The sequence below is a fragment of the Rhineura floridana genome, chromosome 1 (assembly GCF_030035675.1).
Source record: "Rhineura floridana isolate rRhiFlo1 chromosome 1, rRhiFlo1.hap2, whole genome shotgun sequence".
Lineage (NCBI taxonomy): Eukaryota > Metazoa > Chordata > Lepidosauria > Squamata > Rhineuridae > Rhineura > Rhineura floridana.
In genome coordinates, this window is record NC_084480.1 from 173,745,374 (window position 1) to 173,772,957 (window position 27,584).

The window sequence follows — 27,584 nt, forward strand, 5'->3', positions numbered from 1 at the left end:
ATCGATCGACAGAGATGGACGCGACCTGCGCTCGGCGTGAGCATTCCGGTCGGCTTCACAACAAAGGAATGGAGGCCGGAGCCGCGTCTTTGCAAATGTGACTGACGAGAGAACGTGGGAGTGAGCTGTTAGTGTCGCGTGTCATTCCTTCTTCCTCTTCCCCATGTCCAGGGAATGCTTTTGGGGGTCTCTGCTGGATGATCAGCGGCAGAGGCCTTCCTGATGTCGAAGAGGCTCACACATTAGCACTCAGGGCCGCGCTACCGACCTCCTCTTCGGACTTCTAAGAGAACTGAAATCTGAGTGGGGAATTGGTTCGGGGGTTTTAAGGAGGGGGGTGTCTGTAAAGGTTTAACTTGCTTAGAATCGGGACGGGGATCTCTTAATCCTCATCCCTTAAATTCAGTGCAAAAGGTTTAGAATGGAATGGCTGACTAGTGCTTAAACACCACTCTGAGATTCTCCGTGTGTGTGACTACATTACACTGCCTTTTCATGCCCCCCTCAGTGAAAGTCCTGGGGGTGGTCATTATACCATGGGGGTGGAGGTCAGGGCAGCCGGAATCCACATTCAAGGTCTGGAGAATGTAAGCACGCATGCCGTAGGCGCCGATCATATATACGCACTTACCTGGGAGTAAGTCGCACTGAAATCGTTGGGGCTTGCTTCTGAGGAGACGCAAATATGATTGCACACGCTACCGATGCCGTCTGAAGGGACCACGAATTATAGGGGAGTGAGTTATTGGGGGTGGCGGAAATGAGGGGGAAGCGGGCATAAGTAGAACCCTTGGAGTTCTTGCCACCCGGCTGAGCCGGAAGCTTCGCCCGAGGGTGTCGCTGTTGTTGCCGCTGGGCTTGGCTGGTTTGCACTTCGTCTTTTTTAGCCCCAGCCGTCTGGCCTCCACGCCCTCGTCTTGAACTTACCTAGGGAAGCATCACTTGGGTCCCAGCGGGCAGATCTTCAGGACTGCTCTTGGATCAGTGTAACAAGGATGAGGCAATAGTTGCACCTGCGAGCGGCTCTTGTCAACATAACGACGCCTCGCAGCCCCTGGAAGACTCGCGCATCCTCTTTGGTGGCTGCAGGCAGTTTGTTCTGATCTGTTTAAAAGGGAGGACCTTTTGCATCCATGGAACGTTTCTTAATCAGGAACGACATCAGAAAAAAAATCTGGGGGGGCACAGACGGGGCAAAGCATATTTCTAGGCGGGCGAAATATACCTCCTAGTTTGGGGGGCGGTGTTTGCTCTTCCTTGGCGCCGCCCCTTAATTATGATTGCTTGAATCTGGCAGCCCTTATTAAATGGGCTGCACGTTAAACTGTTGTTAAAACATTCAGAGTCCCCCGTTTCCAAGATGTTAGACGAGAAGCCCGATTGTCAAGAAGCCTACTGTGGGCCAAGGCCAGGCAGGGTGGCACCCTTGCCGCTTCTCTTTGGGCCTCTGCTTGCAGCCTCACCCAGCAAGCCGTGCTTAGCCGATGAAAGCCGTTGATGGGCGGGGTGACATTGGTGAGCAAGGTTGCTCGTTGTGTTTACGCAACAGCTTCTTTGTGGGTGGCGTCTATCCCGGTAGAGAGAATTGTGACCTTCCACAGAAGTCAAGGCTCAGACTTAGGGTGCCAGCACCGCCTCCTCCCCAGGTCCGGCCCGGAGGAAGGGCCATAGCCCTGGAAGCTTGCCCGGAGGAAACGGAGATGAGTAGTTACAGCACTGAACAAATTACCCGCTTCAGAACTGTAGGAAAGAAGAGGCTAGATCGCAGCTCAGTTGATGGCCGGTCAAGGCAGCTTGATAGCTCCATCCCAGCTGGACACGTTCGCCTAGCCTCGAGACTTCCGAGTGCCACACGCGCCTGGAACTCGGCGACCTGGAAGGGCCTTTGTGCTTGGCTGCCCATACGTCGGGCATTAGAAGTACATTCCTCCCGCCCCCGCATCCTACAATTCAATTCAGAAAACCAGGATTCTTGGGGGGGGTGCTTTAAATGTCTGGTGTGTACGCAGCCTTTGCCTTCTGGGAAGGCGCAAATCGCATCTCCTTCGGGCAAGATGGCAGATGAGCCCTGGAGGGGGGGGTGTTAAAGGACAAACGGAGGCTGGTGTTCAGAGTTTCTGCCGTAAGAGCAAGTCCTTCGAAGTCAACAGAACTATTCCGGAAGAAACTATTTCGTTTGCCTTCCGTCGTTTTGGTACCTTGCGGACAGGGGGGAGAGACTTCCCTCCCCACCCCCGGCCGTCCTGCATAGCAAAAACGCATTTCCTTCGTCTGGGCTGTTTCACACAGGCAACAACAATTTAGTTTCGCATACGCGGGTAACAAATGGGGGGTTCTCTCAACAATCCCAGCTGTCCGCTCCCACGAGCGTACCCGGACCATGCAGGCGTTTTCAAAATCTGTTTGTGACACCCACGCTTTATCCATTTAGACCAGAGACACTCCGAGAGAGCTTAGCTATGAAGAGACCCACACATCGATGGGAATACGTCGGGGTTACCGGCGTGAACGTCTGCCCTGTTCCTCCCAGCAGAGTTTTTGCACTTGACACATAGCGGTCAACGTGATGGGCTTCCCAATCCGGGTGGTGCCTGTTCTTGGCAGGCCAAGAGGAACCCCCAGGTAGCCGCCATTGCTAGCAGTCCTCGTTCTGGTATGTTCGCCTGAAATTCTAGCCCCGATAGGCCGGCGTCCCCGAATTCGTGGCAGCCATCCATATCCTCGGCGCTGAGCTGAAAAGGCAGGTTGTACCCCCCCACACACACACACACACTTTCCATTCAGGACACCTCCCCGAGAACTCGTTGCGTCTCCAAACGTCCCTCGGGGGAGCCGCCATCCTCTCCAGATTCAGATCACAGGATCCTGGCAGACGATGAGAAGGCAGCTCCCCTTCACCCCACCCCACTTCTGACAAGCTAAGAGAACCCCCTACACTGGCCGCTGAGAGCGGCCTCGGTCACCCGCTGGGCATCCTGGGCAGCGGCAGAATCGAGAGCAAAGCCTACTTCGACACCACTTGCAGCAGAGCAGGAGCAACGGGAGAAAAACGGCACGGCCGAGATCCGCGGGGTTCTTTGGCGGCACCGGGAGCAGCCCGATCCTACGCACGTCATCCTGTGCACGCTTTCTCATGAGTAAGTCCCATGGCGCTGGCTTTCCACGACACGGGCGTAGGGTCTTCCTGTAAGGCAGCCTCCTGCCTCCTGAGGTGCGAGGGAAGACGAGCACATCTCCGCCAGCCAGAGCCTCCAGCCGGCGGACGCGGCAGCTCGAGGGAAAGGTTTTCAAGGAAGGAAAGCGGAGCCGCCTTCCTCGAGTTCTCTTCGCCGGGCAAAGATTCAGCCCGTCCAGGGACTTCTCTGCGCTGCAAAGGAAGATCGCGTCCGTTCCCACCCCCTCTCTCACGCACAGAGGCGAGCAGAAAGGAGCCAAGCCCCATCTCTTGGGCGGCCTGCCCCCATCTCCATCTGCCAACGACGGCGTTGCCCCCGAACTGCCCGGCCTTCCTGGTAGGGTTTGCTTGAATGGCATGTGCGCTCTGCTGTTGATGAGTCTTTAAAACTGGGGGGGGGGGTTAACGCTGCTCTTCAGGAGGAGGGGGTGGTAGGTGGGCGGCTCCCCCCCTCCAGCTAACCCTCTCGCTGTGTCCCCTCCCCTCCTGCTTCCCTCCCCCCCCCGCCTTTCAACAGTGTCATTCACGACCTCAGGCTCTCCCACCAGGCGCCATTTAATTTCCGATCGCTCAAGCCCGGACGCCGGACAACCTTCCCGCCTGTAGCTGCCAAAGCCAGCCAGCCCTCTCACGGAGCTCGAGCAGGAGCGAGAGGCTACCAGGCGGCGACACAGCTACTCGCCACTGGCAGAGCGAGGAAGCAGCCGCGCGCTTTCCCCATTGCATCCCATCCCGCGTCCCGCCGCTGCTTCCGCGTCAGATGTCTTCTGGAGTCAGCTCCGACCGGGATCCACGCGCACGCACAGACGCCCTCGTTTGAACCCCTGGAGGACAAAGGAGAAGGAATGGCGGGAAATGGCTCTCCCCATGAAGGCGTTTGGCAGGAATGCAAACAAGTCATCCAAAGGAGTTCTGGGGACAGACGACTTTCCAGCAACAAGGGCGCTTTGTAGGGAAAGGTGAAGTTGTCCTGGAAAGAGCCGAACGTGCAGGACAGCATTTATCTCAAAACTTCACTTTTGCCTTCTTTTCCTCGTTCAGTTGACAACATTCCCCTCCGATTCTCACAGGAACCTGTTGCCTTGATCCGTTTCTTTGGGCTCGCATCGGTCCCCATTTTCTACAGTTCTTTTTTATCTACAGCCTTCGGTCTCTCATGCTATCTTAGATTGATTCTTGTCATCGCTCGCACATTGGTCTTTTTGGCTCTCCTCTTAAACTGTCATCTGTTCTCAACCTTTTTGCCTGTTTTTCTTCTTTCATTACACTTCAGTCATACGACATCTCTATCTGTTTCCCTTTACTCATGTTGTTTCATATTAAATTTAATCTACTTTGAACATCTTCCTATCCATACTTTCATGAGATTGAGTCCCATTGACTGTAATGAGGCTTACCTCTGAGTAGACATGAATGGGACTGCACCCTAAGTCTGTGGGTGCTTGTGCCTGATGGAAGGGACAGGTGGAGCTTGTGTCCATCTGCTAGCATCCAGGCTGCAAAGATAAAGAGTGGAAGGGGAAAGGCTCTTTGTGGGACTGCAGGCTTTATAGGAGAGGAATTCTAACTTTAGGGAGGGTAGAGGGTTTAAGGGTGTGCTGGTGTCCAGAGGTTTTATGGTGGGTGTGTAAGGGTACATGGGGGGATCATTGCAGAACAGCCAGATCCTATCCCTACAGTCCTGGCTTAGAGACTCAGATGACTCCTCAGCAACAGAGGCTGACTAGGGGCTCCTCATAAGGACCAGCTACTTCCTTGATGAGAACCTTGCAGCAGCAGGTTGAGCCTATTAGCCACTGCCTGGCACTTATTGCAGTTCTAGGCTGTATATACCAGTGATTCTCAAACGGTGCTCCCAGGAACACCTAAGAGGTGGCTAAGTGTGCCTCAAATATTATGAAAGTATATTTTAAAAATGAGAAGAAACACATTTGTATAGGGTAAGTAATAGTTTTCTACAGTTTATTTTTATTCATAGTTTAAAATATATTAATATATTTTTAATTTTGTACACAAAGTGCGCCAGAACATTTTTATATGTTTTACAGTGCGCTGTGAACCAAAAAAGTTTGAGAACCACTGGTATACACACTAGTTGCCAGATTAAAGTGTTTCACTCCCACCAGGTTTTACAGTAAGAAGGGGCAGGGTTTGATTAGTGTTGTGTGCCCCTGTTTTCAGAAGAGAGAGGTGGAGACACACTGGAACTGGCAGAACAGTGAGTGTGTTTCTTCTAGGGGGGTGGGGAAGCAAAGAGCTCAAGTGCAACTCCTTGTTCTTGCTCAACCTGAAAACGTGTTTTTTTTTCTGGCTGTGCTGTTTTTTATGTTCTCATTTATACTGTTTTGGTTTAATGTGTTATTTTGTACATTGTTATAATATAACTTGTTAATATTGTTCGCCACCTTTAACATTTTTTAGAGGATGGCAGGAAAAATGTGAAAATAAATTAAATAAATACCAAAATTACAATGTTGAAAATTGAGTCACCTTCTGATGAGATGTGGCTTGTTCTACCAATAATAAAGGAAGCCCATTCCTGAACAATATTGGAATTCATTTGTCTTCTTCCTATACTCTCTTGTAGGGATGGAAAGATCTGTCGGTTTCGGGTCTCTCAGTTTTTAATTTTTCCTGTCCTAAATTCATTTCTCCACATTTCTGCAGTGATTTTTTAAAAACATCTTCATGAAAATTCTCCAGCATTTTAGTACAAAATTCTTCTAATAAACTTAGTTTTGTAGGCAGTTTTGACTAATGTACACATTTCTGCAAGCCATTTTTCATCATATAATGCATTTTTACATGTTATTTTCACTCATATATTAACTTTTATGCACATTTCCCCTAATATATACACTTTTGTAAACATAGGTTGGTTGGTGAACTATATTGCAAAATTTGAGTCAGTGTGAATTTTGAAGGATGGCTGTGTTCTGATTCTCATTTTGTTTTGTAAAGTACAGATTTGATCAGTTTGGTTTGAAATGCAAACTGAATCGAAATTCTCGCCCATCCCTACTGTCGTATAATTGGTTTGCTTTAACATTCAAATGAATTATTTTCCCATTCAGCTATTGTAGGGGCAGGCAATGTTCTCCAAAGTGCTCCACTATAGTCCAAAGTATAGTGGCTTATGGAACTCAGAAATTAGTTCTACAGCGTTCAGTGGGCTTACTCCCAAGCAAATGTATAATAGGAATGCAGCCTTAGACTGATATATATGAATTTAAACTCTGCCATGAACTCACTTGTCAAACTTGGGTTAGCTCTGGAACCCTTTCAACAATATGGGGACAATAATATGTATCAATTATATGTGGTAAAGATTTTTTTTTAAATGTACACAAGTAACTTTGAACACTCTCAAATCATTTTATAAACTCCACAAGAGATGAAGGGGTCAGCAAAAACAAGGGATCCAAAGGTAGCTTTATTCCTGTTTCTTGTTTCAGTTGCTACCTTGATCTTTTAACTACTGAGCAAAACTAGCAAAGATGTGGAGGAGACCTCCCCCCTTCTTTTGACACCGCCAACATAAAAGGGGTTGTTATCTGATTTGATTTTTAGAAGGTGTTATATACCAACTCGTTATTAGCTTAAAACAGTCCCCTCTTAAATTAGCACATACAGACAAATTATTAATAGGCTTCCATGTTGCAGTTTTGTTTTCTCTCCTTATCACCTCCACCAAGTGAGAAAGAAGCCCACCCTGAAGCAGAAAACATATCTCAGGACCCCATCATAACAGCAAAAACCAGAGTGAATTTCTAGAGCAACAGTTTCAGTACAGAGACATCTGGCTTTATCTCTACTTTTCCAAGCATGCTAACCCAGACACCAGACAGATACCATAGAGAACATAATCCAAGACTGTCTAACATTACACTTCAGTCCTTTGGCTGACCAATATTAATATGATCTATTTACAAAATCATACAAAATAAATTTCAGTAACGTACATACCGGCATAAATATTACATTTATATGGCAAGCACAACATGCAAACTAACTCTCAGTCTATGTTGCTTCCAGGCATCCAAGCAGCTCTCCATATACTGTTTTTCCCACCTACCCCCATAAGGCTGTGGGCACACTAGTTGCTTCAAAAGCAGCGAGAATAGTTTTTCTATCTGTATTTTAAAACAACTCAGTCCTCGGCTAGACACACCTCCCTTCGCCACTGCTGACTTCAGACCTTTCAGGACCAACCACGGCAAAGCGTTGGGCCAAACACTGTCTCTGCCTGAGCCTACAGTAAGACATTTCCATTGGCCAAACCTGGAGTGGCAATGGGTTAATCTACCAATCAATTGCAAAATCTGTCTGAAGCTGAGTTTTTTAAAAAACACATTCCAGCTGATCCAACCAAGTTTTAGAGTAAAAAGATGGAGTTTGACTAGCATCATGTGTCCCCGTTTTCGGAAAACAGAAGCGGAGATGCACTGGAAGTGACACAACAGTAAGTGTGTATCTACCCTAAGTTTGTTGTTATGTGCCTTCAAGTCGACTACGACTTATGCCGACCCTATGAATCAGTGACCTCCAAGAGCATCTGTCATGAACCACCCTGTTCAGATCTTGTAAGTTCAGGTCTGTGGCTTCCTTGATGGAATCAATCCATCTCTTGTTTGGCCTTCCTCTTTTTCTACCCCCTTCTGTTTTTCCCAGCATTATTGTCTTTTCTAGTGAATCATGTCTTTTCATTATGTGTCCAAAGTATGATAACCTCAGTTTCATCATTTTAGCTTCTAATGATAGTTCTGGTTTAATTTGTTCTAACACCCAATTATTTGCCTTTTTCGCAGAGTAAGCATGCACATATCAAATGCTGTGTGGATTTCCTTTTCCCTGCCACAGACAAATAACCTAGAAAGCTGTTACTTGAAGTTCGACTGGTCCACAGAGCTGTTGTAATGGTAGACCAGTAGAGTGGAACGAGAAAAAATGAAGCAAATTCTTCTGAGGCATACAGTGAATGATTTGTAAACTGCAGACTGACTCAGAGACACCTATTACAATATACACTTGAGCTGAGTGATAATGAGGTTGGTCTGAGGAAAAATAAACTGAAACATGAAAGATCTTGTGTAGCTGTCTTAAGCCCAACAACAATTTTCAGAAATGATCTCTCCTGTCAGATGTGACAGATTTCTTTAAAAATGCTATTAAACAGGTAAAATACCTCATAGTTCTGGGTGAAACCACCAAACCCCTATTTTCAAAGAGCAATAAGAAGAGCCAAACAGGTGTTAAATAGTGAGGCCCTTTCTGACACCAGAAGCCCTAATACCATTCTATCCCCTAGTCACCGCGATGAAGCACCTTAGTAGTGTGTGACCAGTGGTACTCTGAGAGGTGCAGGGCATGAAACTCGCATGCAAAACAGGAAAGTACTTAAACAAATTAACTAGACAGATATAGATACAAATTAGAAAAAAAGAAAAAAAAGAAAAGCATGTATTTATTTATTTGATTTCTATCCCGCCCTTCCTCCCAGTAGGAGTTCATATATGTAAACTGACTTGACTGGCACAGATGAGCAAGTGATGACAAAGCTTGCCAATGGTGGAACATTTGTTATATTAGTAGAGGAGATCCTGGAAAGAAGCAGCTGGTTTCTGACCTGCAGTTCCCAGATACAGCACAGATGCATTGCAGACAGAGGTTCGTAAGACGGAGGCTAGTAAAAAGAAAAAGGCAAAGCAAGAGTAGACCCAGCCCCCTCTCATCTTCATGACACCATAGGCTAGCATGAGGAGAGACTGGGCAACAACATTTCCTGCCAATCTCACCCTTGTATTACTCAGAATAAACTAAATATTTAAATTTCAAGGATATATTATAAATGTGGATACATTCATCCCACAATTTTTTTTTTTTTATAAACTGCTTAGAGAGTCTTTACATTCAAGCAGTATATAAATGTTGTTAAATAAATACATCCCACATGCAACCAGCATTGAATTCTGACAGGAAAATCTTGGAAATTTGGCCAGGGCTCTGGATTCCATGAATGGTTAATAAAGCAAATGAGGTTCCCCCAGCTGATCCACCATTATGAAGGAAATTCTATGAAGCTAGCAGAATCAGCAATTAAAGCAGGTTGTAGCCATTGACCTTTTGCTCTGACAGAACTTCAAAAGAGGAATCTACTCAAAAGTACAGGAAATAAATTTAGATCCACATCTAGCATTGTTGGGCTTTCCCCTTGTTGCCTGCTGAATTGACTTGGATAAAAAAGAACATTCTTTTGTTTTTGAAAGACAGGAAAAAACCTAATTCTCTACAGTTATAAAGGGATACTAGGATTTCTTTACATACTGAAAAATTTTAATGCTGCTATATCACCATATAATCAAAGTACCAAAATGCAACAAAGTAATGCAACGAAAGAAGGGCACTTTCACATGATATTACTGATTATAGCAGACTTATTTTTTAAAAAAGTCAACAACTAGGGAAACATGCTGGATGATACTAAAAAGCAAAGAGAGAGAGAGAGAGAGAGAGAGAGAGAGAGGAAGTAGCACTGATCTGTACAAAGACCAGGAATTAAATTCAAAGAACACCTAAATTATGAATATACACGTTGTTGTTGTCATCTATTAGACTTTTTAATCACTTGTTATCCAAAATGTCTCCAAGTGACTTACAACACACATAAAAAACATAAACTTAAATACATTATACTATTAACAAAACACCACACACACACACAAACACACACACACCACACACACACACACACACAGAGCCCCTAACAGTGAAAAGGAAACAGCACACTGAAAGCAAAACAACAGGGTCTCAATCCATCAAAAGACTGAGGGAAAAGTTGTCTTTACCTGGCACCGAAAAGATGTTTGCAAAGGCCTCACTGGAGAGAGCATTCCACAGATGGGAAGCCACTACTGAAAAGGTCCTCTCCCTTGTCATCACCCTCCAAGACTTCCTCAGAGAGGGGATCTGGAGAAGGGCCTGAGAAGGAGATCTAAGGGTCCGGATAGGTCCCAGAAGATATTGAGATCCTGAGCTATAAGGAGCTTAATCAGTCAAAACAGGCACTTTGAATTGGGCCCAGAAGCATTCAGGCAGGCAGCCTAGCTTTAACAGAATTGGTGTTATATGATCTGTTGTTCACCTCAAACCTGTCAACAGTCAGGCAGCCAAATTCTGCTTTTCTGATTCATTTTCAAAGCAGCCCCATGTAAAGTACATTGCAATAGTCCAATCTTGAGGTTAACAGAGCATAGATTACTGCAGATTGCTGTACAGATAGGGCTGTAGTTGGGCCACCAGTCTAAACTCACTGAAGGCACTCCATAAGACTGAGGTCATTGTGCCTCAGATAACAGAAATGGATTCACGAGAACCCCCAAACTATAAGCCCACTCCAGAGGGAATGTGACCTAAAGCAGGTCACACACCACTCATTGGGACAGAGGAACCACCCACTAATAGCTTCTCAGTCTTGTCTGGATTAAGCTTCACAACCAAGCACTGATTCAGCACATCCACTCCCTCACCTGCAGAAGATGAAAAGGATAAATAGAGCTGTGTGCCATCAGCATACTGACAGTACATTCCAAAACTCTTTATGACCCCTCTCAGCAGCTTCATGTAGATGTTAAACAACATGGGGAACAGAACCAACCTCTTCAGGACCTCATAATGGAGAACCCATAGAACCAAGCAGTGTTCCCCAGTGTATTGCAGTGCTCCCAATACCTAACTCAGTCACTCCAGAAGGATATCACGATTGATGGTATCAAAAGCCACTAATAGATCAAGAAAGATCAACAGGTCATCATACAGGATGACCAAGGCAGTTTCCATACCAAAACCAGGCCTGAATCCCAACTGAAATAGATCTACAAAATCTGCCTTCTCTAAGAGTACCTGGATCTGGTTGGCAACCACCCTCTTAAGCAGGACCAGCACCAGAGGGCAGCCAGGTCGGGCTCTGGCTGTGGGCCCCTGGGGCCCAAATGGGCCCCTAAAGGGTCCATCCTTAGGGTGCGTAGTGCTCCCGTTCTGCGATCCTTGGCAACATTGGCTCCCGATCCTGCCGTGAATTGCAGAGAGGGAGCTCCTAGGCACCCCCCTACAACTGTGCAGGCCCACGATGCCTGCCTCCATGCCCCACCTACCTCTCCCATTGGGGTGAATGCTGGCTGTGCTGTGCACATGCCTGCCATCAACCAAGATGGCGGCAGAGGCATCAGGCCGTTTGGGAAACCTCAGCCACCATCTCGGTTGATGGCAGGCATGTGCACACAGCACAGCCAGCATTTACCTGAGCAGGAGAGGTAGGGGCGGTCAGGCACCGTGGGCCCAGGGCAGACTAGTGCCCAAGGGCCAAGTCATGCCTGGCACCAGCCCACCTCTTAAGAAACCCTCTCTCAAAAGATTGATTCCATCTTGAGTAGGTCATCTTACAGAGCTGTTTTTCTCACATTTTGGAGAGGGCCCTTTGTGACTCGCAAGGCTTGTATGATTTGCTCTGTCAACAAATGCATTCTTAAAATTTACTTTCAGCCATGGCTAGAAGTATAGAAAACTGTTCTATGAACTGTCAGGACCCAGTGGCTGGAGGAGGGAAAATCAGCCTAGCTCAGCGCAGTGCAGGAATTCCATCAGTTACTTTGAACTTGTTCCCTCCTAGCCATCCAGCCAGGTATTCATCCTAACAGCAGATGTTCTGCGGTTAGAACAGCACTTAGGATTATCTCTGAAAACTCTGAAATAGCAGTTCGTATCCAAAATGACACATTACAGCAGCACAGTTGTGGGCAATGTAATTAAGGCTTCTTCTTTGCTGCAAAGAAGTATGGGAGGAAGAACTTTGTAGCAGAATAGAAGGGGAGCTGCTTAACCTTCTCCTTGTCAATTTTCTTTTGAAACCAAGATTCCAAACCAGGATTCTCACTGCTGATTCCCCACTGCAAATTGCCACCTCACAAAGGTGCTTTGTAGTGAAGAAACTGTTGTTGGAATAGCATTACACATGGCTTTGAGTAATGTGCAGTATAGCCCTGAAGCTGGCAGCACAGCAGAGTCACTGAAAGAAAGAAAAATCACATGGAATACAAAATAAATTGAGCTTCTATCAGAGTTTTATTTTTATTATTATATATTTACTATTTTAAGCTGTTTTTCTCTTTGTTAGAGAAAAAACAGCAAAAATGTCTAAATAAAAATGGTAATAAGCATGTGAACAAGATTATGTAGGTCCAGTATTAAGCCCTACAGGTACCATCATTGCTATAGGCCCTTTTTTCTTATGCAGTCAGATCCTGTGCTGTTTCATTTTCCAGTCCCATTAAAAATCACTATGCTGTGATCTAACTCCTGGCCTCTAGTGTTCTAGCCACATATCAAAGTTCTTACAAAGCCACCTGGCTAGCATCACCAAGACAAATGTAGTTTCATGAGGCCTACACTAGAGTGGTAAATGCTGTGCCCATATATCATGTCCAATCACTTTGGCTAACACAGTTGAAAGAATTAGGTACCCAGGGACAGAGCTGGCCCAAAGCTTTCAGCTATCTAAGGTGAATTAAAATGTCCCCTGTTCTGTCTTATCATATGCTGAACAGCATAACAATAGTACACTAAGACTGCTTTTTAATTCCTGATGTCTAGAGGATATTTTGTTTAGTTTATGTCACTATGAATTTTCTTTGTATTTTTGTAGCCAATTTTTATGTGTTATGTTTATTCTGATACTGAGATGCTCTATTTAGTTGTTACTTGTGTTTTATAGAATGTAGAAATGTCCTGGGTTTTTTTTTTGTATTTGCTCTTTATTTAATATGTTTTAACCTATGTTGTAAACCACGTAGAATTTTATTTATGTATAAGCAGTATATAAATTATCCAAATAAATAAAATAAATTCTATTATTTGAGAGCAAGTTCCATTTACCTTAGAGAGGAATTTCTTCCTAATACACATGTATAGGATTGAGCTGTATGGGAACCAGAGTTGACTGGAATGTTATTTTAATTTGTAATGGCCATCAGTCACTTTATTTCCTCCTATTGCACTTCCAGAGGGGTAAACATGTTAGTCTGTATCAGCAAAGCAAACAAAATTTCTTATGACACCTTTAAGGCTTATTATGGTAACCTACGATTTTGATGAAGCACTTGATGAAATGGGCTATAGTCCATTAAGGTTTATGCCATAATGCATTCGTTTGTCTTTACAATGCTGCAAGAATTTTTAAGTATGAATCAGCACGTAAATGTAGGTCCTAAGTGATATTGTCCTATCTATATAGTCAGTAAAAAACTGCTAGTTATAAAAGCAGACCTTCTATAAGCCTGTTCTAATGGTGGACCAACGACATTGCAAGACCCTGTGCATGAGATTTCAGGGCTAGTAAAGCACCTATACTTTACATTGACAAAAATAATTATTATGCATAATTGCATAATAAAATAACAATAATTTCAATGCACATAATCACCTGTATACATTATTTACATGGGGGGGCATACAGCAAGAGCAAACTAAGCTTTGCAATATTCTTTACAAATTGCAAACATACAGTCCAGAAGAATAGTAGATTACTAATGCCACTCCAAGATGAGGACAGTTTGGAACCTCCAAACCTTGCGGTGGGGGGGGGATGAATTCAAAGGGATGCAGTTTTAGATGCATCCTATTAACTAGAAGATCAGATAAGCCATACACAGGTCCAATGTATAGACATCACAGTGGAGCCTTGTATCCTCTGGAGCTACTTAATGGCAATTAGAATTCAATTCAGTTTTTTATTTTACTGCATTTGCTTCATTGTAATTATCTCTATAGTTCTGCAAATTGTAATGAAATCCATACTCTACTGAACAAGGTTGGTCTGAGATATTTAATAATACATTGGATAGCACAATTGCAATTAAACCCATGCCACATACCTATTCTATGATGCTACCTTGGGTTCAATATGCCATTTCCCTAACTGCAAGTTGTTTTTAGATAATCAGAAGGGTGGAAATTATTGTTTTTTGTAACTGTGTGTGTACACACATACATCACTATAAAGCAAATGTGTAAATCAATCAATCCAAGAACAGATAAAATAGGAGACCAAATTAAAAGCAGAAGTCATATAAAAACCAATAGCAGAAAAAGAAATCACATCAACAGCCAAAAGTCTACCTGCTGATGGAAGGTCATCAGAGTAGGAGCTAAACGAGCCTTCCTGGGAAGAGAGTTCTACAGAACAGGCACGGCCACTGAGAAGCCCTTTCTCATATCCCTTGCCAAACATACCTTGATGAAACTTAGAGAAAGGCCTCTTCTGAAGATCTTTAAAACTGGGAAGATTCATATTGGAGAAGGTGACCCTTCAGATAACCTGGCTCCATGCCATTTAGGGCTTTAAAGGTTATAAACAGCACTTTGAATTGTGCCCAGAAATATACTAAAAAAGGTAAAGGTGTCCCCGCACTTGTAGTGCGAGTCGTTTCCGACTCTTAGGGTGATGTCTTGCGACGTTTACTAGGCAGACCGTATATATGGGGTGGGATTGCCAGTTCCTTCCCCGGCCTTTCTTTACCCCCCAGCATATGCCGGGTACTCATTTTACCGACCACGGATGGATGGAAGGCTAAGTGGATCTCGACCCCTTTTATTGGAGATTCGACTTCCTCCTTCCGTTGGAATCGAACTCCAGCCGTGAGCAGAGCTTCGGCTGCATTGCTGAATCATGTGCTACCAATAACTGGCCCTGATTAAAGGCCACAAAATAACATTATTGACCAGCTGAAGTTTCTTAACTGCTTTCAAAGGCAGCCCCATGTAGAGTGTGTTGCAGTAATCCAAGTGAGGTATAAGTAGAAAATGTGTCACTGTGATCAGATCTGACATTTCAAGTAACAGGAACAGTTGGCACACCAATCTCAGCTGTACAAAAGCAGAGAGTGAGAGAGTCTTTATTGCTCAGAGCCATAGGCTACCACTGTTCGAGATATTCAAAGGATTGCCCATATTTCCCCTCAAAGTACTATGGCTGCTACACATTTCTTATGTAAAACTGTCCAAAACACCCAAATAAACGTGGATCTATAATAAGCTAGTCACTTTGACAACTTCTTAGCCATGCTTTCATTCACCTCAAAAAACCAAATACTGAAATTCAAAACCTGAATGCTAATTTCCACTGAAATTTCAACTCAGCCCTTGTACTATATCCATAGTGAGAAGATGATTACACAAAACCGACACAAGTCCTTCACATTATATCTAAAATTATTTGTGGAGTTATACAATATGTTGAAAAATATTCTGCTTTTGAGATAACTGAAGATTTATGCACGACATTTGGATCTAGAAGTATACAATTTTAAATGTAATAAAGGGCAACATAGAGGAATACTCAGGTGAGATGGTTTAGCTACAATGTCAAACCATAGTTTGTCATTGTGTCTAAACCAACACCAACCAACCATGGTTTGCAGTGGGCACCAGTACACTATCTAAAACAATGGCTTGAAACTGGTTTTTAAAGTTTGAGCATATTAGTTTCTTCTTATATCTGATTTAACAAACAATGGTCAGGGCATTGTTCAACCTTCACAGTCGAAACTTTGGAATATCATTCAGAGATTGTCAGTGAAAGCTGGTTTGGATGTACATCTCAAACACAAATAATAATTTGGAGTCTAACCTATGACTATTTGCTAGTTAATGTTCTCTTGATACAGTTCAGTTCCACTTTTGAAATCCAATAATATTGCAAATAAATAATATAATATAATATAATATAATATAATATAATATAATATAATATAATATAATATAATATAATATAATATAATATAATATAATATAATATAATATAATATAATATAATATAATAATACTCAAAGGGACAAACAAAAAAGTAAAAACCATGGTTTAGCATTATATGTGAACCAACCCTATGAATGGCACTGAAAATACCTTTCTTACTGGATCCAACATACACATAATCAAACTATGCATAATTTGCTTACAAAAAATACTCCCCCCCCCAAAAAAAAATTAAGAGAGAACTGGATAAAACCGATAGAATCAACACATCAGCAATCCTGACATATTCTTTAGTATGGGTATAATCAAATGATCTGATGCTGACCAGAATAAACTAGATCAGTTAACAAGAAGGACAATGATGGTTCTCCATCACACCATCTAACTTCTTTGGTTGAGATACTTTATATAAAATTAAAATTATTGGGGAGAACTTCATAACTCATTTGCATTTTGCAGGACACAGGTTACCCTTTACAAAAATCTTTTCAAGAATCTAATCTATGTGGGTTTTTTCTAACAATAGTACTCTACCAAACTTGAAAGCTAATTCATTTAGTTCATCTGGAATAAATAACTCAGACAAAATACTAGCTTTACCACAATGCCATATGAATCAAAATAGTGTCAGAAATGTGGCAATGTCAGAAACCATAGATTATGTAACCATAAACCATAGATACAATGCCCTGACCAATTTGGATTATATATGAAGGCAAAATTAAGTTACAAAAATTGTACACAGACACCTAGCAGTAAAGTATGAACTATTTGCTAGTCAATATGTGCTTGATCCAGTTCAGTTCCACTTTTGAAATCCAATAATACTCAAAGGGAAAAACAAAAAAGGAAGTAAGAAAATACAGGAACACCAGACGTTCCATCTTTCTCCATGCCATAATACCACATTCTATTGTACAAATGTATATCTTTTGTTTTGCATCCAAGCAATGAAGCAGTTTTATGTACTTAACTTGGTTTGATCTGATATATCTTATCAGATAAGGTGTAACACATTTTGTCAGTTTAAAAATAACTTCTATCAACAAGCCTACCAAGGCCCAATTTATCCCTAAGGGCTACAAACAACATCCAAAGTAACATACAGTAGACAGTATCCATCTTTACAGATGCACCAGCATTTCTTTCCAGGGATTTTTGCATATCTCCCTTCAGCTGTGGACACAGTGTGAAACCAAAGAGCCTTTAGGAAGCAGATTGCTATATCCTCCAGATAATCTTATAGAAAGTGCTTGTATTTCAAAATTAGTACCACAAAGAAATTGTGTACTAAAGATACACTCCATATTTAATCAGATATCAACCACTTTCACCTGATTCCCCGTTTGTTGCCTGGCTGTATCATCATGCTCAAGAATTCTCAGTTCATCTTGGCCAAACCCATAATTTGGCATCATCATTTCACATAGGGCCGGCTGAAGACATTTTGCTGCCTGAGGTGGATCAGCAAATGGCACCTCCCATCCTAGCAATGGTACATTGCACCCAAGGCCAACCAAGTTATTTTAGCAACTGAAGCAGAAAATTCTACATGAACATTATAGACAACCCCCCCCCATTTTTAGAGAGCCCCTCTCTTTAGTCCCGAAAGTACACATGCAGATCAACAGTGGTGGCTCTTTGATTTTTTAAATATTCAGTTAGAAAATCTTAACCCAAACAACTCTCTCCATCTGTGCGTCTTTTCTCAGGGCACATTTCTCAAAAGTCTTTTTATTTTCTATCTAGTATTTTCCCCCATTTTAATAGCTGCTATTCTTTATGAAAAGGGACTCTCAAATCCTTAAGAAGTTCTTGCATCCATGTTTGTGTTATGGAAGTAAACCCCATTTATTTATCTAAAAATATTATATCCTACCCTTCATCACAATGATTCCAGGATGAGGTACAATAAAAATACATTTAAAACAGCAAATCTATAATAATTACTAGAGAGCAGTTAAAATCAATAAACAGTTTCAATGGTAAAATAACACAATGGTGTCCACTTCCATCCAGCTGAGCAACTTAACAAATCTCAGTTGCTCGAGTAAAGAGCCGTGTTTTAAGCTGGCATCAAACAAAAACAGTGGTTCCCAAATGTTTTCCCCGCGGACCACTTGAATATTGGCAGACCACTTACCCATTTTTCTGCCTACTGTAGCAGTGGTAATGCTCTGGGCTAGATGCTGTGTGATTTTTACTGCTTCTTTTATTTCTTATGTTGTATTTTATTGTAATTCCACAGAATTTACATTGTAATACAATAACAGAGCAATCCAACTTGCCAGAGACTGGCGGGAGATATTTATGCCAGGGTACCCCAGCATAGCCCAGCTGAGCCGGGACCCAGTTGGTTCAGCCGGAGGTCCGCCATATCCAATTCCCCTCAGCCCCTCAGGCACAAGTTGGCTTGCACGCAAACATACAATATAAGAAATAAAAGAAGCAATAAAAATACAACAAAATGTGGCCATGCTGCGGACCACCTGAATGACGCTCGCAGACCACTAGTGGTCCATGGACCACAGTGCATTCCACAAACATAGTGCTACCATAGAATAGGTCCTCTCTGGTATCACTACATCATATATAATTCCAGCCAACAGGACACTGAGAAGAAGTCTCTCCAGAAGATCTTAATATCCAGGCAGGGCAATATAGGGAGATGACTCCTTCAAGTATTTAGTCATTGATTTAGGACTTTATAAGTCACCACTAACACCTTGATTCCATACTGGAAGTGTACTGGCAGCCAGAGCAGCTCCTTTGGAAACAGTATTAAGTGGCTCCAGCTAGCTGATCCACTAAACCTGGCAGATGCGTTCTGTCCCAGCTGAAACTTCCAAGTTATCTTCAAGGGAAGCCCCATATAGAGTGCATTATCACAATCCAAGCGGATAGTTGTCAGAGCATGGGTTGTTGTATAAAGGCAAGGGGGAAAAGTCTTTCTAATTTCCACAGTGGTTGAGAATTGTCCTAACAAATTCAGGTAACTAAGCATATTTTAACCCTCCTAATGGCTGGCTACTATTTCTAAGGGGATGATTTCAAGCAAAGAAATACAGGAGGGAGGGTGTGCTTAAACATCAGCCGACCCACCACATCTCTACTCCAACCCCCCCCCCCTTAGCTGCCTGATTGGGTATTTATAGTTAAATGACAGAAGAGTGAGCTCAGCCATCTATCAGCTATGAAAAAATATGAATCTAGAGATGAATTAATAACTTTAAAAACTAATCCCTTTAAAACAAACTTGACCATATAATTTTCTCATTTCAGCAACAAAATGGGCCACATTTTCTAAGTGAAACCATAAACAAATATTGTAAATTTTGTTTTTAAAAGTTGTATAAAGAGAATGCAAAATTATTATAAATTAATCATAATAACCTACAAAATCCATTTTTGTGTGTCAGCAGGAAATGCATTCCCTAAAGACAAGTTCATAGGAAAAATTATTTTTTTAAATAGATAGTGACTTCACATGATAACACATCAGAAAAATTAAAGAAAGGAAACTCTCTTTACAACTGACCTGCCCAGATGCATTTGGGACTAGCTCCTTTCCATTCTGCACTTCCCCATTCTCTGAAAAGATAGGTATGTTGGGGCTAAAAACCATGAGGTCATTCTTTGCACCAGTCTCCCCAGCTGTAGTTGCCAGGATATGGCTGTGGCGATTTGAATATGACCAGCTGCCCACTTCACTGGCACAAACCAGTGTGGCTGTGCCAGGGCCATACATAACTGCTTCCTTGGGTTGACACTGGCATCGTAGGGCCATGTATACTATGACCACAAGCAGGAACACGCTGGACACAGAACAGATAGCGATGATCAGGTAGATATTGGAATTGTCCACCAAGGATCCTGAACTAACTCCCAAGCTGGGGAGCCGGGTATCAGTGTGAACAGCCTGCACACTTGATATCAGTGATACACTAAACGTGGCTGTGGCTGACAACATTGGTTTGCCATGATCTTTCACTACTATCAGCAGATTCTGGCTGTTGCTGCTCTCTGTCTCATCCAAGGGACGTGTTGTACTGATCTCACCACTGTACAACCCAACCCGCCAAAGGCCGCTTCTTGCCTCATGTAATTCATAGCGCAGCCATGCATTATAGCCTGAGTCAGCATCCAAGGCATGGATCTTGCCCACAACACGTCCAGCTTCCAGTGGGACCACCAGCAAGACAGGAGCTTCTTCTGGTTCAGAGACTGAAGGCGCATTGTCATTCTCATCCACCACAAAAACCTGAACCGTCACATTGCCACACAGGGAGGGCAGCCCAGCATCCTTGGCACTCACTTGAAACTCCAGAAGCTTTACCTCCTCATAGTCCAAGGGTTGCAAGGCATAGACCTTCCCACTCTCTGAGTGCACTGAGATGTAGCTTGACAGTGGCCAGAGCTTCTCATCCAGCCAGTAGCTGACCAGAGCATTCTCAGCCACATCTAGATCTGAGGCAGACACAGTGAAGATGTGAGCACCTGGTGGGTTGTTCTCCTTCACAAAGACCATGTAGGAGGGCTGTGTAAAAGTGGGCACATTGTCATTTACATCACTGATGGGCACAGCCAGGCTGCTGCTGGTCGACAGCAATGGCTCCCCTTGATCTTGCACCATTACCAATAGCTTATATTCAGCTACTTGCTCCCGATCCAGGGGCTCAGCTAGAACCAGTGAGTAATAATTCTTGAAGTTGGACAGCAACTTGAAGGGGAGTCCAGGTGGCCACAAGGAGCAACTTACTTGTCCATTGGCACCAATGTCTCTGTCAGAAATACTGAGCAGGGCCACCACTGTCCCTAGTGGGGAGTCCTCTGGTACTGGCACTGACAGAGATGAGACTGATATCTCTGGAGCATTGTCATTCACATCCAAGACCTCAATCAGAACTTTACAATGTCCTTTCATTGGTGGGGTGCCTTTGTCTGTTGCTTCTACCCCAATTTCACCTAACTTAATGCTTTCAAAATCAAGTTCTCCATTTAATCTGATTTGTCCATTGCTTGGATCTAAATTTATCAATGCACCTAAATGCTGTGGGTTCACACTTCGAATCGAATATGTAATGTCTTTGTGAATTCCCTCATCAAGATCTGTTGCATTGAGACTGATTATTAATGTTCCTACATTCGCATTTTCAAAAAGTTTTACTTGATATACAGACTGATTAAAAACTGGTGCATTATCATTTGCATCCAGCACATTGATCACCAACTGAGCAGTACCAGTTTGCTCTGGTTTTCCTGCATCAGTGGCCGTAAGTAATAAATTGTATACAGGAGTTAATTCTCTATCAAGAGGTTTCCTTAACACAAGAACTAAAGACTCACCATGCTTCTCATTGTTTTGAACCTCCAAGGTGAAATAGTCATTTGGGCTGATTTTGTAGCTTAGGAGTGAGTTTGAACCGATATCATCATCAGATGCTCCCTCTAGTGGGAAAGATGAGCCCGGAAGTCTAGATTCAGGAACGATCAGGTTTTGCCCAGCTGTGGGGAATATAGGAGCATTGTCATTTATATCCTTGATTTCTACTTCCACATGGAAGACTCTCAAGGGTTTATCCAGGATCACCTCCAGGTGCATCATGCATACAAGGATCCTGGCACACAGCTCCTCTCGGTCTATCCGGGAATTAACAAATAAAATTCCATTTTGGACATTCACCTCAAAATAGTCCTCATGGCCTCGGGAGATCATCCAGAACATCCGTGGCTTGAGTTCATTTACCTCCAGCCCCAGGTCCTGGGCAATGTGGCCTATAAAGGTGCCATGCTGGGATTCTTCCTGAACAGAGTAATGGAGCTGTCCATTCCCCATTTCCCAGACTCTGTGGAATACAATCAGCTGCAGCAGCCAGCTCTTCACCAGGGGGCATTGGTGCAAAACAGACATGGTAACGGTAGGTTTTTTAGTCCTTTAGTTTTTGAAAAAATTAAATCCACTCTCTTGTGTCAGCATAAAATGGTGGGAAACAGGCAATTGTTACGCTGCAGTATCCATGCCATCATCCTGAGCTTCTCGTAGTCCCTTGTTCTTTCTCTTTTACTGGGAGGGGCTTTGATCTCTGCCTGAACAGAGCATTTTGATTTTCAGTGGGTAGCGACATCTTGTGACAATTGGTATGAATGCCACACAGATTTTTATTTTTATTTTTCCTTAATTCTTAGATTAATCTCATAATTTCATTCTGAAATATATGTATAGTGTAGTTTACTACTATTATTTTCTATTACTGTTCCTTGCGAAGTTAACTTGTGTGTTTTAGAGATATAATTTTAAAATTTCAGAATACTCACAGATTAGGTAGAGTACATACTTTCAATTAATAGGGTTCAATCAAAATTGTGGCTCCCACAGGCGGCATTTTGAGCTAATTATATTAGAAGACTTTCGTGTTGATATTGTAAGGACATACACACAATATAGAAGCATACATTACAGAGAGTTATGATACCCTCTCAACTGCATTCCTTCACCATATAATCACAAGGGATCAATTCATTACTTCTGGGACCACCTTGTCCAGCAGAGTATTCTCTCCTTTGCCCTCTCTCAGTCTACCCAACAAAGGCATGATGTATTGCAGACAGAGAACTGAAGCCTCACAAAATTTGCCCAAGAAGAATCCGCTGGATCAGACCAAAGGCCTATCTACAGCATTCTGTTTCACATGGTAGACAACCAGATACCTACAGCAAGCCCAAAAGTAGGGCATGAGTGCAATAGCCCTCTCCCACTGTTGTTCCCCAGTGAGTAGTATTCAGGATCCTGGGCCATGGAGTAGTCTTATCCTCCATGAATATGTCTAATTCCCTTTTAAAACCAATTAAAATTAACTGGTGGCCATCACCATATTGTATGGGAGCAAATCCCACAGTTTACTTATGTGCGGTGTGAAGTACTCCCTTTTGTCTACGAGTGTTCCAAATCTCTTACTATTCAGCTTCATTAGATGACCCTAGGTTCCAGTATTATGAGGGAGAAAAACCTCTGTTCACTTTTTCCACACCACACATAATTTTTATAAATCTCTATCATGTCCCTCCCTCACATATTTTGTTTTCTAAATTAAAATTAAAATGCCCTGATCCTTTTGGTCTCCCTCTTCTGCAACTTTTTCATCTCTGCAATAACCTTTTAACTAGTTTAAATCATGGTCACAACACAGATTTGCATCAAGGCATTTATGATACTGGTAGTTGTATTTTTGATCCATTTCCTAATTATTCCTAGCATGTATGCTATTTCTTAATGATTCCTTTCCTACCTATCCTTAGCCTACAGAGCAAGGAGCTTCACGTGGAATAATTTCCTAGAATTCCATTTGAAAAAAGTTTGGTATTTGTGGGACTGGGGAGGCAGAGGGTGGGGCCTCCTGCATTATACACTGGAATGACTTTGCTACAGATTGCAAGGGACAAACGGTTTGGCCCATTTTATTTGAAGACTCGAGACTTAATTTAATTTGAACATAAAATAGTTATGCTCTTAAGTTTTAATTATTTGCCAAAAAAAAGAAGTTGCTGCAGTGTGAGCACATCATGTGTTTAAAACAATAATTTTGAATATTTTTTTATTCTGTAGGTCATTAATGAAAAGTGGGTTTGATAAGTTTTTAAATACGGATATATTTTTTTCTTTTTATGTATGTGCCTCAATGTAGTTTGTTTTATACTTGTTTGTGTATTTTTATAGCTAAAACTAAATTTTAGTACATCATTAGTTTGTCATGCAAATTAATTAGTTTAGTTTAACTTATTAAGGGGAAAATCTAAACCCAAGATCCGTCAGTTAGGATCTGGCGGATCTCCAACTCAGCTGGGGCTACGCCAGCACAAGTCTCCAACCTCAGCTCATCAGGAACTCACCTGGCTCAGCCAAAGCCCACTCAGCTGATACTGGCATAAGTCCCTAAAAAGGAGCATCCCAGGGACGTGGCAGGGATGGGACAGGGAAGACATGTACCTAGTCCAAACCTCTTTCAGCTCAGTCATGGGACCTGGCAACGCAGAGGAAGATATACCAGTAAAAAGGGTGGTGTAAGACATACTCTATTTTGAATTCTTGTTTTCCCTCTGGCAGGCTTGGGACCACTCAACCAGAACGGCAGTAGCTCTGCTCCTGAATGGAGTTAGCAATGGGGTAGTTTTCACTGGCTTACCTTAAAATGGCTTGAATTACACTATAGTTAGGACTGCTTTGTATATTTATCGCTTCACGCAACTGAAAGGAGTCCTCTGTAATGTCGGTTATGTTGAGAGATAGCAACTGCCCAAAGTCGCGCAGCAAGAGCTTCATAGCTGAGTGAGGATCTGAACCTTGGTTTTCCCCAGTCTTAGTTTAACACTCTAGCCACTACAACACATTAAAAAGGTAAAGGTGTCCCCGCACTTGTAGTGTGAGTCGTTTCCGACTCTTAGGGTGACGTCTTGTGACGTTTGCTAGGCAGACCGTATATATGGGGTGAGATTGCCACCCCGGCCTTTTTTTACCCCCCAGCGTGTGCCGGGTACTCATTTTACCGACCACTGATGGATGGAAGGCTGAGTGGACATCGACCCCTTTTACCGGAGATTCGACTTCCTCCTTCCATTGGAATTGAACTCCAGCTGTGAGCAGAGCTTTCGGCTGCGTTACAGCCGCTTACCACTCTGTTCCACGGAGGGTCATACTACAACACATTAGCTCTCTGGAAAATTAGTGTTTATTCCCCTTTAAAAATAATCATAAAATACAAATCCCCACTATCCATTTTAAATAGGACAATAATTTATAAGGATATGATTGAGTCACCCTTTGCATCCAGCTGCACTTATTCACTACTTAATGCGTGCTGATCCACACTGCGGTAAAGTGCAAGCAACAATACTAGGAGAGTAAAGAGTGAATCATTGTAGGAGGGGCCATCTGCTCCCACAGGCAGCAGAGGAAGAAGAACCCCTGGTTGATGCTTTGTTACTGGAAAGATGGCTGATTCTTGATAGACACTCGAGGCCTCAGTTGTGTTTTATATTGAAATAAGCAATAACATTATTCTTTATTTTAATATAAAAATATTTAAAAATGAGAAAATAAACAACAAGCTCCATTACTAAGCAGCAGTGTCTGTTCTTACTGGAAGCCCAAGGTGTCCTTTGACTCTCTCCTGCAGCACACACATGTCACTTTCATCTCTCCCTATATTTGTATTATCATTTTAAAATAGTTATATGCCATTTATCCAGGAAAAACCTGTTCAAAGCAGCTTTTCCAGGAAAGGCCTGCCCAATAAAAACTACAAGTATTAAAAATCACTAAGACCAAGAATAATACAGAATTCACAAAAATAAAAACAGAATAGCATCATAATATTCTAGCCTCCACCAGGCAAGCAGAAGGAAAAATCCTCAGGGAAGGTCAATTGAAAGAAATGAGTCCATAAACCTTCAAGGGTAGACAGCCACTGCATGTCTACCAGGAGAGACTTCCAAGCTATGGAGCCACGCAGAAATGGTCCTCTCATGGTTGCCTACTTCACACACCTAGGAGATGTACATACTGATAAGGCCTGTAATTGAGATCTCAGTGTGCAGGCGGGATAGTACAGGTACAAGCAGTCCACCAGATAGCTCAGGGCTCAAGCCTTTAAAGGTTAACATTATATACAGGAGTGGTTGCAGAGTGTGGATAATGTGACTGGAGGGTGTGCATTGTGCTAGAAGAGTGAAGTCTGAATACATTGATTCTTGGTTTGCATGTTTGATTGTTGTGAGTGTGTTGATTATGTAAGGATGTATTTGAGCAGAATGCATTTTTAGCTGTAGTTAAATTAAATTGTCTTTATCACTGTATAATTAATTAATTAATTGGGAATAGTACCTCCCCCTTTATAGCCCCCAGAGGCTCTCAAAACAGCTGTCAAAAAATTCTCACAGTAAAAATGATGTCAGACACAGAACTGTGATGACAACGTTATGCAGGTTGCATGTCCTGCCCTCAGCCTTAGTCTTCCTTAGTGTTGTCCTCTGAGGAAAGAGTGTGGGGCTGAGCAGGGGGAATTTGCTCAGCCCACGCTGGAAGCGGTTGGATTGGTTTGTTTGATTAACTGGGTATATGGTTGTGTGCTTAGCTGTCAGTTACATTATTTAAAAATGTGGAATTTATATTTTGTGGCTGATTTAGAGGATGTTTTGTTTAACTGTTAATTATGTTCTAAAATGTGGAATTTTCATTGTATTTTATAGTTGATTTTCATGTGAAATGTTTTATTTTGATACTCAAGAGGATGCTCTATTTAGTTGTTAACTGTAGTATTTTTTCCTGTATCAAAAGTTTACTAATCTGTAAATATCAAGTTTAAAATTAAGAATACAAATTGCTTTGACAAAAATAGTGGCCTCCCTCAGAGGCACTACTACACAACATGTCCTAAGAAACTTTGTTTTTTAATTTCATTTATTTATAATGAGAATAATATACATAAGGGGGAAAAACATCCAAGGAAAAGAAAGAAAAACCTAATAGCTGGGTATAAGGCTGACTGCCATATTATAGTCAGACAAATCATGTGTCACAAAGTTCCAGCTTCCAAGTAATGTAAATGGGTCTACATTATCTTGTGTTTTGTTATGCCAATAAATTATAAATACACTCCATTTTTCTACAAAAAGATTGTCTAATTGTCTCAGAGAAAGGAAACTTCACCATACATACAATGTCCCAAACGTTAGTGATCCATTCCTCTAAGGATGGTGTTCTCATTTTTTTTTAGTTATAACAAATAATTATTCCAGCAGCAGTCAATAAATGCTAAACTATTTCTCTGTCCTCTGCAAGTGCTACATCTTTGATATAGCCAAAAAGCATAGTTAGAGGGTCCATTTGCAATATAAATCCTGTTATTACTTCAATTTCAGTTCTTATATCCACCCAGAATTTTTAAATTTTAGGACATGCTCCAAAAATATGTTGCGTCCTAACATTCGCTGCTTTACATCTCCAACAAGAATTACTTGTTCTACTATATATACAGTTAAGGTGTAATAGTGTTTGATACTAATGGAACAGAAACTTATTAAAATTTTCCTTAAGGTTTACACTGACTTTGCTGGGGCACATTCAGCCATAACAACTTCCACTGCTCTTGCTTAATTTCCTGTCCCAAATCTTTCTCCAAGCAGTTGTTAAGTCTAAACCGAAAATCCCTTCATATATTTTACTTTTGTAGTATTTTTGTAGTAGTTTGTAGCTTGCCCCTTCAAAATAAAAATTTCAAATTCCATTGGTTCTTAAGTGCCTGTATCTTGAAACTGACATATGGGCTACATCCCTTAACACACACACACCGCAAGTGCCCATGGTGAGGCACTTTGGAGGGGGGTTGGGAATGTCATTTCCTGTATTACTATCAAGGATATATTTAAGTATTTCCTAACTAATACATCATACAGCTCACATCCTAATAAACTTAAGTGAAAATCTCCAGCTGATGCTGATAAATGCATATAGGATGCACCATACCACCATAAGTAGTATATAAGGAAATGGAATTCGCTCTTTTGCAGGGCAGCTCACATCCCATTAAGTATTGTTAATATTTACTTAGCA

General features: G+C 42.3%; 1 protein-coding gene across 2 annotated transcripts in view; it reads right to left on the bottom strand.

The window, feature by feature from the left end:
* The window catches only part of LOC133365104 (protocadherin alpha-2-like), a 235,821-nt gene that overhangs the window by 114,102 nt on the left and 94,135 nt on the right, over positions 1-27,584 (bottom strand). The window contains exon 1 of one of the 2 annotated variants that reach the window (XM_061586521.1): positions 19,518-22,013. The exons of the other annotated variant lie outside the window; for it this stretch is intronic. Within the exon in view, the coding sequence (XP_061442505.1) occupies positions 19,518-21,890 (2,373 nt within the window). The 5' untranslated portion in view covers positions 21,891-22,013. Of the gene's footprint in view, positions 1-19,517; positions 22,014-27,584 lie in introns of those variants that run through there. 2 annotated transcript variants of the gene reach the window in all.